The 16153-nt window shown below is 61.5% G+C and overlaps 1 protein-coding gene across 3 annotated transcripts in view; it reads left to right on the forward strand.

Moving 5' to 3' along the window:
- CACNA1S (calcium voltage-gated channel subunit alpha1 S) overlaps window positions 1-16153 on the forward strand; it is a 61517-nt gene that overhangs the window by 38563 nt on the left and 6801 nt on the right. For all 3 annotated transcript variants that reach the window (XM_089905870.1, XM_089905902.1, XM_022562026.3), the window contains exons 23-35: window positions 1683-1735; window positions 1948-2094; window positions 2360-2561; window positions 2968-3126; window positions 4419-4529; window positions 5224-5307; window positions 11053-11109; window positions 11937-12065; window positions 12196-12261; window positions 12941-13032; window positions 13625-13784; window positions 14709-14836; window positions 15837-15933. In XM_089905870.1, the coding sequence (XP_089761996.1) occupies window positions 1683-1735; window positions 1948-2094; window positions 2360-2561; window positions 2968-3126; window positions 4419-4529; window positions 5224-5307; window positions 11053-11109; window positions 11937-12065; window positions 12196-12261; window positions 12941-13032; window positions 13625-13784; window positions 14709-14836; window positions 15837-15933 (1485 nt within the window). The remainder of the gene's footprint in view (window positions 1-1682; window positions 1736-1947; window positions 2095-2359; window positions 2562-2967; window positions 3127-4418; window positions 4530-5223; window positions 5308-11052; window positions 11110-11936; window positions 12066-12195; window positions 12262-12940; window positions 13033-13624; window positions 13785-14708; window positions 14837-15836; window positions 15934-16153) is intronic.

Here is a 16153-nt window from a genome sequence, read left to right on the forward strand (position 1 = left end):
TTCTGTGCTTACTTTCCTGGGAGAACTCCACTATTCGTCCCCCCATGGCAATCAGCCCGACAGGCCATCTTCTCCTGTGCGGCCAACCTCTGGATGCCTCTGGCTCTTAGATCACCTGCAGGACACAGACACGGACACCTGAGGGCACCACCCACATTCATGACCCTTCCTTCCATGACCCTCTGCTCCCACCCACAAAGCACCATCCCGATTACGTAACCTCAGTCATTCTTAGACATACAATGGCATCATCTTACAATCACTCATTCATTCAACAAACATTTATGGAGCATTTCCTCTGGGCCCGGGCCTCTGCTAGGGCTTGAGGGGGCCATGGAGCGAACCCCACAAGGCCCCCTCCATGGGCAGGGGCAGGTTTTGGGGAGGGCCATCAGGGTGGGGCTCCCAGAGGACCTATAGGGGACCGGGTCCTGTTGGTCTCTGTCCTGGAGGGGCGGGAGGGGTGTCTGGACGGAGACAGCTTAGCCGCCAAACCAGGTGCTTACAGTGGCCTGCACTCGGCCCTATCCCACAGCTCCAGCCAGGGGCGCCCCCCCCATCCCCAGCCTCTGCCTCTGCAGCCTGGGGGCACTGGGACCCCCTCAGGGCAGAGTCTCTGCAGGACTCATCCTCACCCTGGCACCCATCTGGGCCCCCAAGACACGGTCCCCGAAAGAATGAGAGAGCAGCTGCTCCCCCACCCCCAATCCCCTGTGTGTGTTAGTCTCTTATCGACAGACCCCCAGTTCCCGCCCAGATCATAGTCAAATGCCAGGTACAGGTGGCATTTACATCACATTTGTAATGCACCGGCCACATGTATCCGTACTATATTTGCTCTCTGTACTAGATTGGGTGTTTGGTTTCAAGTGCCCAAAAACCTGCCCAGTGGCAGCAGCGTCCTCTGGCGGCTCCTGCCCCAACGTCCCCTGCCTCACCTTCACCCTCTGCTCCGTGACATTAGGGGGAGGTGGTAGGGACGGCAAGAGCCTGCAGTGACGGGGTGGCCGTGTCTTCAGCTGCTCCTGTGTCCCTGGCCAAGGCATTTCCCTCTCCCGACCTTTGAGGGTCCCGGACCAGCATCTATGGATTCAAACAATTTAGCCACAGTCAGACCTAGCAATCAACTCCTTTTGTTGAAACAAAATCTTCCGTGGGCGCCTAATATGCAGCGTAAATCAAAGGAGAAACTGCTTGGGCTGCAGTCAGCAGAGGGGATCACAGAGCTCCCCTACTCAGCCTGGGGGGAGCGGGCGTGCCGGGACCCCTGCTCAATTTTGAGAGAAGATGTGTCATCTGGGCCCAGCTGGGCTCCATCCCTGCACCGCCCCAGGGCCTGAGAAGGAAGGGGCGTGTGGGGCAGCCCCAGCAGTGCGGGCAGGGGCAGGGGCTCCTGAGCGGGAAGCAGAGGCCAAGCTGGCTCTGTACTTCCCTTCTTCAGGCCCAGCCTGGGGCACTCAGCAAAGCTCATGGTCTGAGGAGCTGGCTCCCAGTCTCACAGCTGTCCGCCTGGCGGGGAGCCTGCGGGTGGCTGAGGGAACAGTGACCTGATGCAGACTATCCTGGGGCCCTGCCCCCACGGTTAGGCTGCCCTCAGGCCCTGCCTTCCCTCCTCCCTTCCACCCCATCTTTCCATCCTGTCTCCATGACAACCTGTCTCCCTCCCTCCCTCCTGGATGCAGGGGAAATTCTTCAGCTGCAATGACTTGTCCAAGATGACAGAGGAGGAGTGCAGGTGTGCGGGGGGGAGGGGGGCAGGGTGGCCCTTCTGCAGGGGCGACTGGGAAGCTGAGCCCCCAGGCTCACAGAAGCCCCTTCCTCGAGTGACCTCGGGAGGGGTCCCGGGTCCGGACCTGCCCTCCTCCCCCGCACTCACCGCCCGGGGGCCCAGAGGACGCGGAGGGGGACCCGCGAGCACAGTGCAGTGACCGCGTCTCCCCGCCTCAGGGGCTACTACTATGTGTACAAGGATGGGGACCCCACGCAGATGGAGCTGCGTCCCCGCCAGTGGGCGCACAACAACTTCCACTTCGACAACGTGCTCTCGGCCATGATGTCACTCTTCACGGTGTCCACCTTCGAGGGGTGGCCTGAGTGAGTGAGGGCGGGGCCCAGCAACGCGGCCAGAGGCCGGGGAGGGCCTGGGAGCCACCCGTGCCCCTGCAGCACGCCGGGCGCCGCGGGGGCTCGGCAGCCACCCTGGCTCTCGCGGGGTGCGCACGGGACTGGGGTGCCGACCGCTCACTCCAGAGACAGCCCGACCAGGGGTGGCACGGTGTGGGCCTCTCTGACCCGGTGACTGGGGGAAGCCAGCGCATCCCGCCCCGCCCAGCACCCCTGCGTCCTCTGCCCACCCCAGGCTGCTGTACAGAGCCATTGACTCTCACAAGGAGGACAAGGGCCCCGTGTACAACGAGCACCCGGAGATGGCCGTCTTCTTCATCGCCTACATCATCCTCATCGCCTTCTTCATGATGAACATCTTCGTGGGCTTCGTCATCGTCACCTTCCAGGAGCAGGGGGAGACCGAGTACAAGAACTGCGAGCTGGACAAGAACCAGGTGCTGGGCTGCCTGCTCCAGGCCTCCCGCCCACCGGGCCGAGGCTCAGGCCAGGGAAGAGGGCCCTTGGGCAGGGGGTGATCCCAGAGCCTCCATTGGGTGCCCAGCCCCACCTCCGACCCATCTCCCACGTGGAGCAGCACACAGTGGTCGGGTGGGGTCTCCTGTGGACCCGCCGTGATGCCCAGAGCCCCTGGGCTGGGTGAGAGCCGTGCTGCAAATGGGCTGTGATGGTTCCAGGGGAATCTGGCCCAGCGGAACTCTTCCCCTCGACAGCCCAGCAGAGGCCCTTGGCCACAGCTGCCCTTGGCCTGCTGAATTCAGGGCCCCTCCAGCCTGTGGGCGTGGACGTGGAAGGGGGGGAGGTGGCCCCGGGCACTGACCTGCCCATCGCGTCCCGTCTCAGCGCCAGTGCGTGCAGTATGCCCTGAAGGCCCGCCCCCTGAAGTGCTACATCCCCAAAAACCCGTGCCAGTACCAGGTGTGGTACATCGTCACCTCCTCCTACTTCGAGTACCTAATGTTCGCCCTCATCATGCTCAACACCATCTGCCTGGGCATGCAGGTAAGGCCCCCGGGGACCAGGTCCCCCGAGATCAGCGCCCAGCGGGCCAGGGCCTGGGCAGGGCAGGGGGAGCGGGGTTCCAGGCTGACTACCCCCAGTAGACTCTTCCTGGCACCTGCTCTGCGCCAGGCACCGTGCTGAGGTTGCCACGTGGGGCAGGGAGGTGGACTGGACGCCGGCCCGGGGGCCAGGCCCTCAGCGGTTCATCAGGGCCGTGATTCAAGCGCACACACGGCTGTGGCTGCTCTGGGGCCAGGAGGCGGCTGCGCAGGAGGGTGGGGCTGTGTGGGAAGCACAGAGCGCCTCCTCTGTTCTCCTTCTGCTGTTGCCCTGATGGGGGAGAAGGCTGCAATGTCAGCTCCAGTCCCGAGAAAAGGGGATGTAATATTCACAGAACAGGTGCCTCCGAGGAGATGAGCACACTTTACAGACGAGTCATATCCGCAGCGTCCTTCTCAAGCCTTAATCAAGCATCTGATCCCTAACGCCCCGCATAAATGGGATCACACAGCAAGGCTCCCTGGCCCCGCAGCCCCAGCCACTGGCAACGACACGACCACACGTTGCTGGTGGGGAGGGTCTGGGGAGGGAGTCACGGAGCCAGCGGGCCCAGTGCGAACAGGGGTTCACGAGCCATGGCTCACGTGGAGGCCTGAGCTGGGCAGCAGAATCAGGAAGCCTTGCCAAGATGGGGTGGGGCAGGGGAGACGCCAGATCCTTCTACTACCTGGGAAGGTTTTGTGGAGGAAGTGGGGTCGTGTCAACTCTATTTTAAGAAGGGTGAGAGATTCCCGGGAAATGTTACAAGGACATCGATTTCAGGAGGGTCACAGGGGAGTCTCAAGGCGACTGAGGGCGTTGCTCGGGGCTGCCTCGGGGTCCCGGGGTAGCTTGCAGGCATGGGAGGCTGGTGATCTCAGGTGCCACCTGCAGGTGGGCGCGGTCCCAGCCTCGAACCAGGGGTCTTCCCTCCTGGTCCTGTACCCAAACGGCTCGGGGGAGCCGCTCACAGAGCCCTGCTGGGGGGCCTCCCTCCTGGCCTCCAGGAACAGACGTGTGTGGATAACCCTGCTCACAAGACCAGGTTCGGCCCCCTCCGCCTCCCCTCATGTTCCTTCGAGGGGAGAGGGCGTGGCCGTGGACCTGGTAGGATTCTGCACGTTGCCAGAGTGGGCTCTAGTTTTCTGAGGTTAAAGGAAGGTGGGCAGGGGCCCTGAGGAAGAAAGCAGGGCTCTGGGGGTGTCTCCCTGAGGGGCGGAGCCGGCCCCCAGCCCCTCCCTGTGCCTCCACAGCACTACAACCAGTCGGAGCAGATGGACCACATCTCAGACATCCTCAACGTGGCCTTCACCACCATCTTCACGGTGGAGATGGTCCTCAAGCTCATGGCCTTCAAGGCCAAGGTGAGTCCCGCGGCAGGATGAGGCCTTCCCATGGAGCCCTCTCACCCCGTCCTACAGGACGCCCTACCTCCGGCATTTCTGCTCCCAGCCTGCTCAGCCCGGGGCCGGCAGGACTAGATGTGGCTGCCCCTGCCCCGCCCCTTCCTTGAGCCTGTCTCGTGGCCCCGTCTCCCTTAAGCCTCTGAAGAGCAGCCCCCGGGCCAGGGAGCGTCCTGCTGTGTCCTGGGTTCCACGTCCACTCCCCACCCGCGACCCCCGTGTCAGGTCTGCCTGCGAGGCCAGACTGGACTGGGCTTCAAGCGGGGGACGAAGGACTTCCCCGTGCGGACCAGGACCCCAAATCCTGAGTTCCCAGGCACACCGCCCTCCCCTTGGACCACTTTATGCTATGGAGGGAGGGGAGGCAAGGGGAGGGGAGCGGGAGTGGGTGGGGCCCTGGAACACCCGTGGGAAGTGGCATCTTGGTGCAGCCCTGCCTGGCCCTGCAGTTCTGCATCCCCCCCGACAGGGACCACTGCACTCTGCTGGCCTCTGAGCCCCTCCCCTCCACAGCTCACCCCGGGCCCCTCCCCCCAGGGCTATTTTGGGGACCCCAGCCCCTCCCCTCCACAGCTCACCCCGGGCCCCTCCCCCAGGGCTATTTTGGGGACCCCAGCCCCTCCCCTCCACAGCTCACCCCTGGCCCCTCCCCCAGGGCTATTTTGGGGACCCCTGGAATGTGTTTGACTTCCTGATTGTCATCGGCAGCATCATCGACGTCATCCTCAGTGAGATTGACGTGAGTACCGGGTGGACACAGCCATTGCTGGGGTGGGGCTGAGGCCACAGACCCTCGCGGGGTACCTGCTGCGTGTGCAGCCCGTCACCCCAGGTTACAAATCCTGTAGAGCAGACAGACACCTCAGATTCCAGGCACAATGAGTGTGCCAGGCGGCCCACAGCAAGCGCCACGGTGGAAGAGAGAGGTCGTCCCTGGGTGGCATGGTCAGGGAAGGCTTCGTGGAGGTGGCGCCATCTGAAGGGGTTCCTGAAGGAAAGGGAGGTGGGAGCAAGCAGCACAGGCAGGGCTGCTGCCGGAAGGGCGCCGGAGAGAGACGAATAAACAGAAGGTTCGGGGCGCGCGGAGAGGTCCGGTTGGTAGAAGCACACGAGCGTGTAGACCTTGTGTAGCCGGCAGTGTGGGCACCGCTGGAGGTCTCTGAACAGGGCCGTGGAAGGATGAAAGCTACGCTTCTAAAGCGTTAACCCTGGAGGCGAAGGGCAGGAGGTGAGAGCGGCTGCAAGCAGGGGGCACAGTTTGGGAGGCAGTGGTTCATCTACTCCTCAAATACTGAGCGCCTCCCACGGGCTAGAGGGACAGCAACGAACCAGAGCACCGGGGCGGGGTGGGGGGTGAACGGACAGTGCAAGTGAATCTGTCGCGTGGCCGGTGCGGCCAGTGCGTGTGATGAAGAAAAATCAAGCAGGTGGAGCCTTCGACAGAAGGGAATGGGAGGTAGTGTCCGGTGGTACTGAGCACAGCCCTGCATGGAGCACAGGGGGGGCTGTGCGGGGGGTGGGGGGGTGAGGTGGGGAGTGCGCAGGCCTGGGTAGGGAGCTAGGAGCACGTGGGCCGGCTGAGGACCAGCGGGAGGCCTGGCGGCTGGGTGAGGGGTGAGCGGCGAGGTGAGCCCAGAGAGAGGGCGGGGGCCGGATCGTGTCGGCCCTGGAGAGCCACGCTTCTGATCCTGGGTTCTGCTCTGCGGGGAGACGAGAGCCCCGGGGGCGTACACACCTGGTCTGACCTCAGTTCTCAGAGGATCCCTTGGGCTGCTGTGCTGACAGCAAGCTGTAGGGGACACTAAGGGCCGCCCGGGGGGCGGTCAGGAGAGGGGAAGTAGCCAGCAACTGGAGCTGCTTGGGGCACTGAGCCGATAGCATTTGCTGATGACCTTGATTCAGGGTGCGAGGAAAACGAATCCACGGTGAGTACAAGGGTTTTGCCCAAGAAACTGAGCTTCCATTTGCTGTGATGTGCCAACTCCCAGAGGAGCAGGCGTGGGGCAGAAACCAAGAGTCCCACTTGGGGCGTGACAACTCAGGACGCTTGCAGGGCATCCGAATGGAGACGCTGCAGCAGGCTTGGATTTATGACCCTGACGCGCAGAGGCTGCTCAGGCTGGAGATCTAAATCGGAGACTACTGGAGGAACTGGCATTTAGAGTCGTGGGAGGGGGTGAGAACAGCCACGGAGAGAAGAGGGTATTTAGAGAGCGAAGGTCCGGAGGCCGCGCCCGGTGGTGTCCCTCCCGGGAGCCCGGCCCGACAGTCTCACGGGACTCTAGGGGAAGAACGCCCGGCTGGAGTGGGCTGAGGAGAGGCAGGGCAGGCTGTGAGCCTGGACAGTTCTCTGTTTTTGCTACGAAGAGAAATGGCTTAGAAGGTGGAGGAGAGCGTGCAGCCTAGGAGAGTTTTCTTGAAAATGGGAGAAATTAGAGCACATCCTGGGCTCGTGGGAGGATCAGGCAGTACAGGGGCGACTGCAGGAGCTAAGCCCTTGGGTGAGAGGGCAGGAGACCCTGCGTCCCGGGGAGGGCTGGCTCTGGGGACGGCAGTTCGCCCCCCGAGCACGAGGGGTTCCGTGAGAGTCGGGGTGGACGTAAGGACAAGCTCGTGGCTCTGGGAGGTGCAGTGGGGCGATGTGAGTGCCGCCCAGGGCCCCGGGAAGGAAGGCGTCGAGGAGACTCAGTATCCCGAGGAGAAGAAGGATGGGGGGCCACCTCCACGATTCTGCTCTGGTGCTGGGGTTTGGGTGCTGGTGTGCACGTGCGGACGAGCCGCGCGTCATTGGAAACGCAGGCCAGGAACCGAGGGTCACTGACTCCAGAACGTGGCAGCCGCCCCATCAAGGAAGGGAGCTGGTGGCCGAAGCCTGGGGGGTTGAGGCTCCACAGGGTTCCAGCTGGTAAGGCCACGGGGCTTGGGACCAGAGAGCCATTCGTGAGCTGCGGGGTGACAGACGGCAGACTGGGGGACTGCAGCCAGTTACAAGGATGGAGCAGGGGTTGCAGGGCCGGGAAATCATGGCGGCCAGTTCAGGAAACAGCTTCACCGGAGTCTGGGGGGAGGCGGTTACTAGAGGGCAGCAGACCCCCTTCAGTGGTTTTCTTTTTTAACATCTTTATTGGAGTATAATTGCTTCACAGTGGGGTGTTAGTTTCTGCTTTATAACAAAGTGAATCAGGTATACGTAAACATATATCCCCATATCCCCTCCCTCTGCGTCTCCCCCCCACCCTCCCTATCCCACCCCTCTAGGTGGTCACAAAGCACCGAGCTGATCTCCCTGTGCTGTGCGGCTGCTTCCCACTAGCTATCTGTTTTACGTTTGGTAGTGTGTATATGTCCATGCCACTCTCTCACTTCGTCCCAGCTTACACTTCCCCCTCTCCGTGTCCTCAAGTCCATTCTCTACATCTGCGTCTTTATTCCCGTCCTGCCCCTAGGTTCTTCAGAACCTTTTTTTTTTTTAAGGTTCCATATATATGTGTTAGCATATGGTATTTCTTTTTCTCTTTCTGACTTACTGCACTCTGTATGACAGACTCCAGGTCCATCCACCTCACTACAAATAACTCAGTTTCGTTTCTTTTTATGGCTGAGTAATATTCCATTGTATATATGTGCCACATCTTCTTTATCCATTCATCTGTTGGTGGACACTTAGGTTGCTTCCATGTCCTGGCTATTGTAAATAGAGCTGCAATGAACATTGTGGTACATGACTCTTTTTGAATTACGGTTTTCTCAGGGTATATGCCCAGCAGTGGGATTGCTGGATCATATGGTAATTCTATTTTTAGTTTTTTAAGGAACCTCCATACCGTTCTCCATAGTGGCTGTGTCAATTCACATTCCCACCAGCAGTGCAACAGGGTTCCCTTTTCTCCACACCCTCTCCAGCATTTATTGTTTCTAGATTTTTTGATGATGGCCATTCTGACTGGTGTGAGATGATATCTCATTGTAGTTTTGATTTGCATTTCTCTAATGATTAGTGACGTTGAGCATTCTTTCATGTGTTTGTTGGCATTCTGTATATCTTCTTTGGAGAAATGTCTATTTAGGTCTTCTGCCCATTTTTGGATTGGGTTGTTTGCTTTTTTGTTATTGAGTTGCATGAGCTGCTTGTATATTTTGGAGATTAATCCTTTGTCAGTCGCTTCGTTTGCAAGTATTTTCTCCCATTCATTTTGAGGAAATGGAGGCTGTGGGTGGAGCCAGCATGGAGGAGGGAAGAGACCGCTGACGGTCTCACAGGAGGTAGAAAGGATGCGATTCAGAGCCCTGGGAAAAAATGAGTGTAAGACAGAAGCCGTGAGGAACGCAGGGTGTGAAAGGGGGCAGGGTGTGGGGGAGGCGGGCAGGCGGCGTCCATGCTGGGTGCCTCCAGGGCATCTGAGGAGCGGGCAGAGTCCTCGGGGAGGGAGGGCGGTGGGTGTGACAGTGTGACTTGCCTCTGAGGAACAGCTGCTGTCATGAACCCACGGCAGGAAGCTGATGGGGCTGCCACAGTGCCAGGAGGCAGGGGTCTGAGTCTGGGCGGGGGGATGGGGGTGGTGGCGAGTGCCCAGTTTCTCCCTGGAGTCATGTTTGGCAGCCCTGAGGCCTGGAACAAGGGGTCAGATACCAGGATCGTTGTGGTCTTGAGGGCCGGCTCGTTGGGTCTCAGTACAAGTAGCCAGTATGTGAGCCCAGGATCTGGCCCAGGAGAGACGGAGGGGATGAGGCCTGGGGGTGGGATGAAAAGCAGCAGGGTGTGGGCGGGGGTTCCTGCCAGAGGGCAGGATCCCAGAGGTGGAGCCCTCCAGGGTGGCCTTGCTGAGGATCTGAAGCTGAGGTGGCTGCCGGGTGAAGGAGGGGAGCAGGGGACAGGGAGGGGCAGATCCCGGAGCCAGAGGTTGAAGTCACAAGGCATTCCTCTCCCCCGCTCCCCCAGAGTGCCTGCCAGGGGCAGCCGGGAGGAGGGGCGTGGGGAAGAGCATCCCATATCCAAGCAGGCCCGGAGGGGGCAGGGCTGAGGGGGGCAGGCTGCCTTCTGGGCAAACCAGGGCACCTGCTGGGAAATAGCCCCCAAAGGCCCCAGGGTCTGAGAACATCACTTCTCACCAGCGCAGTCTCAGCTCAAATGACAAATTACTTCTTGGAGTTTTGAGGTCTGTGCCGGGGAGTCTGGGGTAAATCAGAGCAGTTTCTTTGGTGCAGGAGGGCCGAGGGCGTCGCTGGTCACCTTTTGGTTTTCAGGGACAGCAGATGCCCCTAACCAGGACTGTTTGCTTGAAGTCATGTTAAGACTTTGAATTAAAATACGGATTTATATTCCTGTCGTATAAACCAGGGAGCAGACTAGGGCGGCAGCATCCGTTGGCACCCTCTGCAATCCCGGTTCCGCTCTGTCCAGTCAGTAGCCACGAGCCGCAAGTGTCTACTGGTCACTTGAAACGTGGCCAGTGCAACTGAGGAGATGAATTTCTAAGTCTATGTAGTTTTCACTGTAACCCAAAGAGCCACATGTGGCTGGTGGTACCACGTTGGCCGCACGGGCCTGGAACGTGGCTTGTCACCCCGGGCTGCGTGTGAAATCGCCTGGGGTGCATTTACACCCGGAAGCCAGGCCCGGGCCCCAGGAGCTGACTTACTCGGCCGGGGTGGGGACCCAGCATTCTGATGCCCACCCTGGGCTGAGAACCAGTGTCCCAGGTGAAAGTTGCCCTGGAGAATGCTGCTTGGTGGGGAAATAGCATACTGGGAACCAGACCCCCACAAGTCATTAGGAGATAAAGCAATGATTCCCCATCCCAGGACTCCAGAAACAGGGTTTCTCCTGAAATGTGGCCCAAGGGAGGAGCTCAGAGTAAACAGGAACAAAGGCTGCTCCCCGCACCCCGTGCCCACCCTTTAAGAGCCTGGCCCTGAGATGGAAGCCTAGGTCCTGCTCCCAGGTGGGGGGCTGGGGAGGGGTGGGCAGAGATGCATCTGCTGGGGGGTCTCAGACTCCCCCAGAGGGCCTTTGCCACAGAGGATGGGACCCCGGTAAGGGCCTCGGCAGCACAAGGGAGCTGGCCAGCACCCCTGGACTCAGGAGACAGGGGTGTGACTCGTGTGACTCCCCTTGTGACCATGAGTGCAGGTACTTTCCCACGTGCCGCCCCCCTACGGCCCCAGCATCACAGACCCCAGACACACAGGTTGCATCTTGGGGGCGAGAAGGGACCTGCCCGTCTTTGGTCTCCCCTCCTCTCCTGGCTCCCTTGCCCCCAGCCTGTGGCCTCACTGTCCCCACAGCTCCGTCCTCAACACCCACCCGCCCCCACCCGCCCGACCCTGGCCGGCAGCCCCTAGGGGCCTCTCACCCCCTGCCTCTCTGCCTCGTTCTCTCTTTAACTCTTATGTGGCCTGTCCTCTCTGACGCCTCTCCTCACCGCCCTCCCACCGTGTCCCTCCTCTCTCTCCTCCCCACACCCCCTCCTCTCTCTCTCCACAGACTTTCCTGGCCTCCAGCGGGGGACTGTATTGCCTGGGTGGCAGCTGCGGGAACGTTGTAATTCCAGGCTGCATGAGCCTGCAGGGCTCGCCCGCCAGCTCTGCCCTGCAGCATGCATGCTCGGGCCTGGCCGCTGGACTGCATGGGGCAGACGCACTCAGGGCCCCCTGCCCCAAGCAGGCCCCAGAGGGTCCGGGTGGGGACGGGGTGGGGGGCGGCGAGCTCTGTGCTACTAGAATGTGCATGGATGCAGTGGCTTTCTCGGAGCCCTGGGAAACAGGGCCTCTGTGCTGATGGGAACATCCAGAAAGAACTGGCTGATACAGAACCTTAGTGACAGGTCACCAGCACCAAGCCTGTGGGGACACGGGACGCCGGGCAGGGGGCTCTCCCTGGCCGGAGTCATCCAGTGTCTAAGGCTGGCACGTGGGCAGAGGCCTCCCGGCTTGGGACAGCCCTGTGCGGGGCAGGGTGTGGCCACTGAATTGATGGCCGCAGAGCAGCTGAGCTTCTGGGAGACTTTGCACTGGGTGGACACTAGGGGAGGGGCGGGAGAGCTGCCAGGGTCCTCGGCTGAGTGGCAGCTCGGGGAGAAGGTGGGATGAGGCAGGAGCCCCAGGAGAGCCGGCGCGGGGCCTGGCCGCCGCCTCCTCCGCTGCCCCGGGGGCAGAATCGCCGTCCACTCAGCGCACTGCTTGGTGCCCAGCCCGCGTCACCACCAGCGTTGCAGGCCCCCGAGGGCCAGCACGAGTGCTCAGCAGGGGCCGCGGGGCGGGCTGGGAGTCCCCCCAGCACGACTCGTACCGCACACTCTGCCCCGCCCCGCCTGCCTGCTCTCACCCCCTGACCCGGCCCCAGACTGATCCTGGGGCTGCGCCCCGCAGGACCCCGACGAGAGCGCCCGCATCTCCAGCGCCTTCTTCCGCCTGTTCCGCGTCCTGAGGCTGATCAAGCTGCTGAGCCGCGCGGAGGGCGTGCGCACGCTGCTCTGGACCTTCATCAAGTCCTTCCAGGTGTGCGGCCCCGCCCACCCAGCCGTGGCGGGGCGGGGGGGTGGGGCGCGGTGAACGCGAACGACGGCAGGGCGGGGCTGCGGGGCGGGCGGCGGGGCCCTGCGCCCTGAGCCTCCGTCATCGCCCACAGGCCCTGCCCTACGTGGCTCTGCTCATCGTCATGCTCTTCTTTATCTACGCCGTCATCGGCATGCAGGTGAGGGGCGGGAGGGGAGCCTCTGGCCGGCGTGCAGGCTGGACCCTTCCCCCGTCCGGTCTCCCGGCAGCCCTGGGCTCAGCTGCAGGACCAGAGGAGGAGGTGGTCCCCAGACGGCGCAGCACCAGTCAAGCAGAAGCAGCGCGGGGCATGGAGGCGGGGGAGGCTTTGTGGGCAGACGGACAAGGGCCAGATTGCTCTCCAGGGCCCCGTCAGAGGTTCGGGTGGTCTCGGCCTACGATCTCCTGGAGCACCCTGCTCCCCACATTGAGTCCCTGACTAGCTTTTGGTTAGGGCAACTGGCCCACCCCCCCAGATTTCTTTGGCTTGAGGGGAAGAACTTCACCCAACCTTGATAATACAGGTGACCCTTGAACAACACAGGTTTCAACTGCGCATGTCCACGTATATGCGATTTTTTGGGTAAATACGTACCGTGGTACCCCACGATTTGTGGTGGTTTGAATCCGTGGATGCAGAGCCCCAGATACGGAGGGCCCAGGAGCTGACTGTAAAGTTATACCCCTGCGAGGCTCGAGGGCCAACTGCAGCCCAGTTCGTCTGGCTTCAGGTCTGACGGGGCCTGAAGTGGAGGGGGTTTGGAGGAAGTAGGGGGCAGTGGGAGACGGGCCGGGGGGGACCTGTGCGGGTGCCACCGTCCGTGCTTCCTGGTCTGCAGCTGCTCGGGAAGGTCGCCCTGGTGGACGGGACCCAGATCAACCGGAACAACAACTTCCAGACCTTCCCCCAGGCCGTGCTTCTGCTGTTCAGGCAAGAGGCCCCAGCTGTCCCCACCCCTCCCCTAGTCCGCGGGGCAGGCTGGCTTCGTGTGTGTGGACCCAGCGCGCCGAAGCGCCAAGGCTCTGCTGTCCTTTTCAGATGCTCACCCCATACAGCCGGAGCCGCTGTTTAAATCGTTTTTGCGCGAGTGGCCCTCGTCTTCACTGTGCCCTGGGGGTCGAAAAGGAGGCAGCCGGTCCTGAGTGGGGTCCCGCAGATCGCCCCACCCTCATTGCACTGAGGCGGGCGATGGAGCTCGAATGTCCCTTGGGGGGACGGGGAGGCCTCGCCGACCCCGGGTCAGCTCTCTTGCTCTCTTGCTGCCCCAGCGGTGACTTGAATCCTGGATTGATTTTGCCCCTCTGTCCGAGAAGCCCCCTTTCTTTGTTCAGTTCCTGCCTGTGGTGCCCCACGAGGGGTAGAGTTGGGGGGGACCGCGCGCAGCACAGAGGGGCAGTGGGGCCTGGCTCACACTGGGCAGCACGTGAACCCGGGGTCCTCAGGGGCGCCCGGCCTGCTCCCCCCGACGCCCTGCTCTCCACCGCTGCCCAGAGTGAGAGGCGCACGGCGCCCTGCCTTCCAGGTGTGCCACGGGTGAGGCGTGGCAGGAGATCCTGCTGGCCTGCAGCTACGGCCAGCTATGCGACCCCGAGTCAGACTACGCCCCGGGGGAGGAGCGCACCTGTGGCACCGACTTCGCCTACTACTACTTCATCAGCTTCTACATGCTCTGTGCCTTCCTGGTGAGGCGCGAGGGCAGGGCGGCCGGGCTGCGGGGAGATGCGCTGAGGCAGGGTGATCCCCCCACCCCCCGCCTCCCGTCGCCTCTGTCTCTCCAGGGACCTATAGCTCAGGGACTCAGGAGACGGGACTCTGTTCTGGTCATCCTGGGCGTGGCTGAGTTTTCCGAGTGCGTTTGCCTGCTCCAGAGGAGTTGCTAAGAGCTTGGCCCTTTTTTGCTGTTGTTGTTAGCGATTGGTAATCAAAAGAATTTAGTGAGGTTCTACCCTAAAACAGAGTAAAGCCGTTCGCCCCTCTCTCTTCCCTGGAAGAGGCGGTTGCCCCCCAGTGAGGAGGCTGAGACTCTGGAAACGAGGTCCCGAAGGAGGTAGCAGTGGGCTCGGAAACAGAGCACAGGTGGCTTTGAGGCTCCAGGGCTGCTATCTGCACTCGCGGGAGACAAAGAGCCCCCCAGCCCCAGGCCCTCGCTCTTCACTCTTTTTCTTTTCTATGTTCACTAAGGCGCTTGCTTGAGCGTCTAACGTTCCCTGGGCTCGGTGCAGGGGACAGAAAGGCAAACAGGACACAGCCTTAGCCCTGAAGGCACTCACTGAGTGCCACCTTGCATTTCAGAGGGACACCCAACAATACAGGACAGACAAGAGCGGCACAGGGGGAGACCAGCGTCCCTCTGGGGGGCAGACGAGAGGCTGAGGTTGGGATTTTTAAGGATGAACCCCAGGAGCCCCGGCAGTGGACACCGCGTGGGCCGGAGCAGTGACACAGGCTGCTCGTGTGCGGGATGTAGTCACCAGAAGGGCTCGGAGGCAGGGCCCAGGCAGGAGAAGCTACGGACCCCAGACCCCGTGGAAGCCCCCATTCCCCCCGCCCCGCCCCCTGTGCCACCTGCCTTTCCGAGCAGGGAACCCACGGTTCTCCTCCTGCAGATCATCAACCTCTTTGTGGCTGTCATCATGGACAACTTTGACTACCTCACACGGGACTGGTCCATCCTGGGCCCTCATCACCTGGACGAATTCAAGGCCATCTGGGCAGAGTATGACCCAGAGGCTAAGTGAGTCCCTCCTGCAGGCTCTGTGCTGGGCCCTCCCTCAACCATCCACTCCTCTGGTCTAGACCCCGTCCTGGAGTCCGACAGCGAGTCACTCTCCAGTCTAACGACAAGGAGGGGGCTGCCCCTCCCTTTATTATCCGAGGGCCCGGAACAGAGACTTGGAGTTCCTCAGGGTTGGGAGGGATCCTACAGCCTCCCAGGGCAGAAGCCCCCTCGCCTTTATTGGGAGATGGTCATCCAGCTTCGCTTGGATGCTTCTAGGAGCAGGGAACTCACTACCTCCCCAGGCAGTTTAGGCCCCGGCTACTCAGAGTGTGGTCCACTGACCAAGAAGCTGAGCTCTATAAAGATGCAGAGCCCACCCCCCCGCCACCTCCCCGGCCTCACCCCAGAATGACGGAATCAGAATCTGCATTGCCGTTAACCTGGCCCTCGGGGCGTTCGGGTGCACTTTAGCGCTGGGAAGCACAGCTGCCTTACCTTCCTTCGAAGAAGGTAATAAGCTCACATTCGATGACTGTTTCCCAGGTGTCAGGTGCTGTGCCAACCACGACGTGTATTATCTCACTTAATCTCCCAGCCTATGACATGGTCTCCAGCTCCCTACCAGCCCCTGGAAGTGAGCTTCCACCTCCCTTGATCCATACCCTCTACTTCTGTTAATACATCCCAAGAGCCCCCAGGCAGCTTGACTAAAACCCAGCGAAGGCTCCACCATGGGAGAAGTGAGGTCCAGATTCCAGCCCGGAGATCCCATATCTGAGGGGATTCTGGCCTCTTACCACCCCCCAAAAAAGAGCCCATTCCTGGTGGTGGGCAACAGTGAATTCAAACATCGTTTCTTCTTTAAAATGGACACTCAGCTTCCACTCCCTAAGCACGGTTGGAAATCAGGAAGCATCCCCCTGTCTCCTGGCTCCCCCGCCCTCGGCCGTTCTCTGAGCCGGAAGGGAGGTCTGGGTGGGGCTGCCAGGTACACAGGTCTGGTGTCCTACCGCAGGGGCAGAATCAAACACCTGGACGTGGTGACCCTGCTGAGAAGGATCCAGCCCCCTCTGGGCTTTGGGAAGTTCTGCCCACACCGGGTAGCATGTAAGGTAACCAGAGCTGCCAGCGAGGGGTGTCCCCCACCTGGCCCTGGGGCAGGGACACTGGCGAGGGCCCGACTGGGTGAGTCATTTCAGAGCAGTCGTCTCCTGGGTCCCCACACGCCTGGGACCTAAACTCTCAACAGTGTCTCCAATTCATCCTTCCCTCCGTCACGGAGGGCGTAGCGCCCGGTCCCCTCCCCTGCCGGCCCCCAGCCCGGGTGAGGAT

Source organism: Delphinapterus leucas, chromosome 1, assembly GCF_059928025.1.
Source record: "Delphinapterus leucas isolate spDelLeu-1000000601 "Yukka" chromosome 1, BTC_Dleu_Yukka2, whole genome shotgun sequence".
NCBI classification, from domain to species: Eukaryota; Metazoa; Chordata; class Mammalia; order Artiodactyla; family Monodontidae; genus Delphinapterus; species Delphinapterus leucas.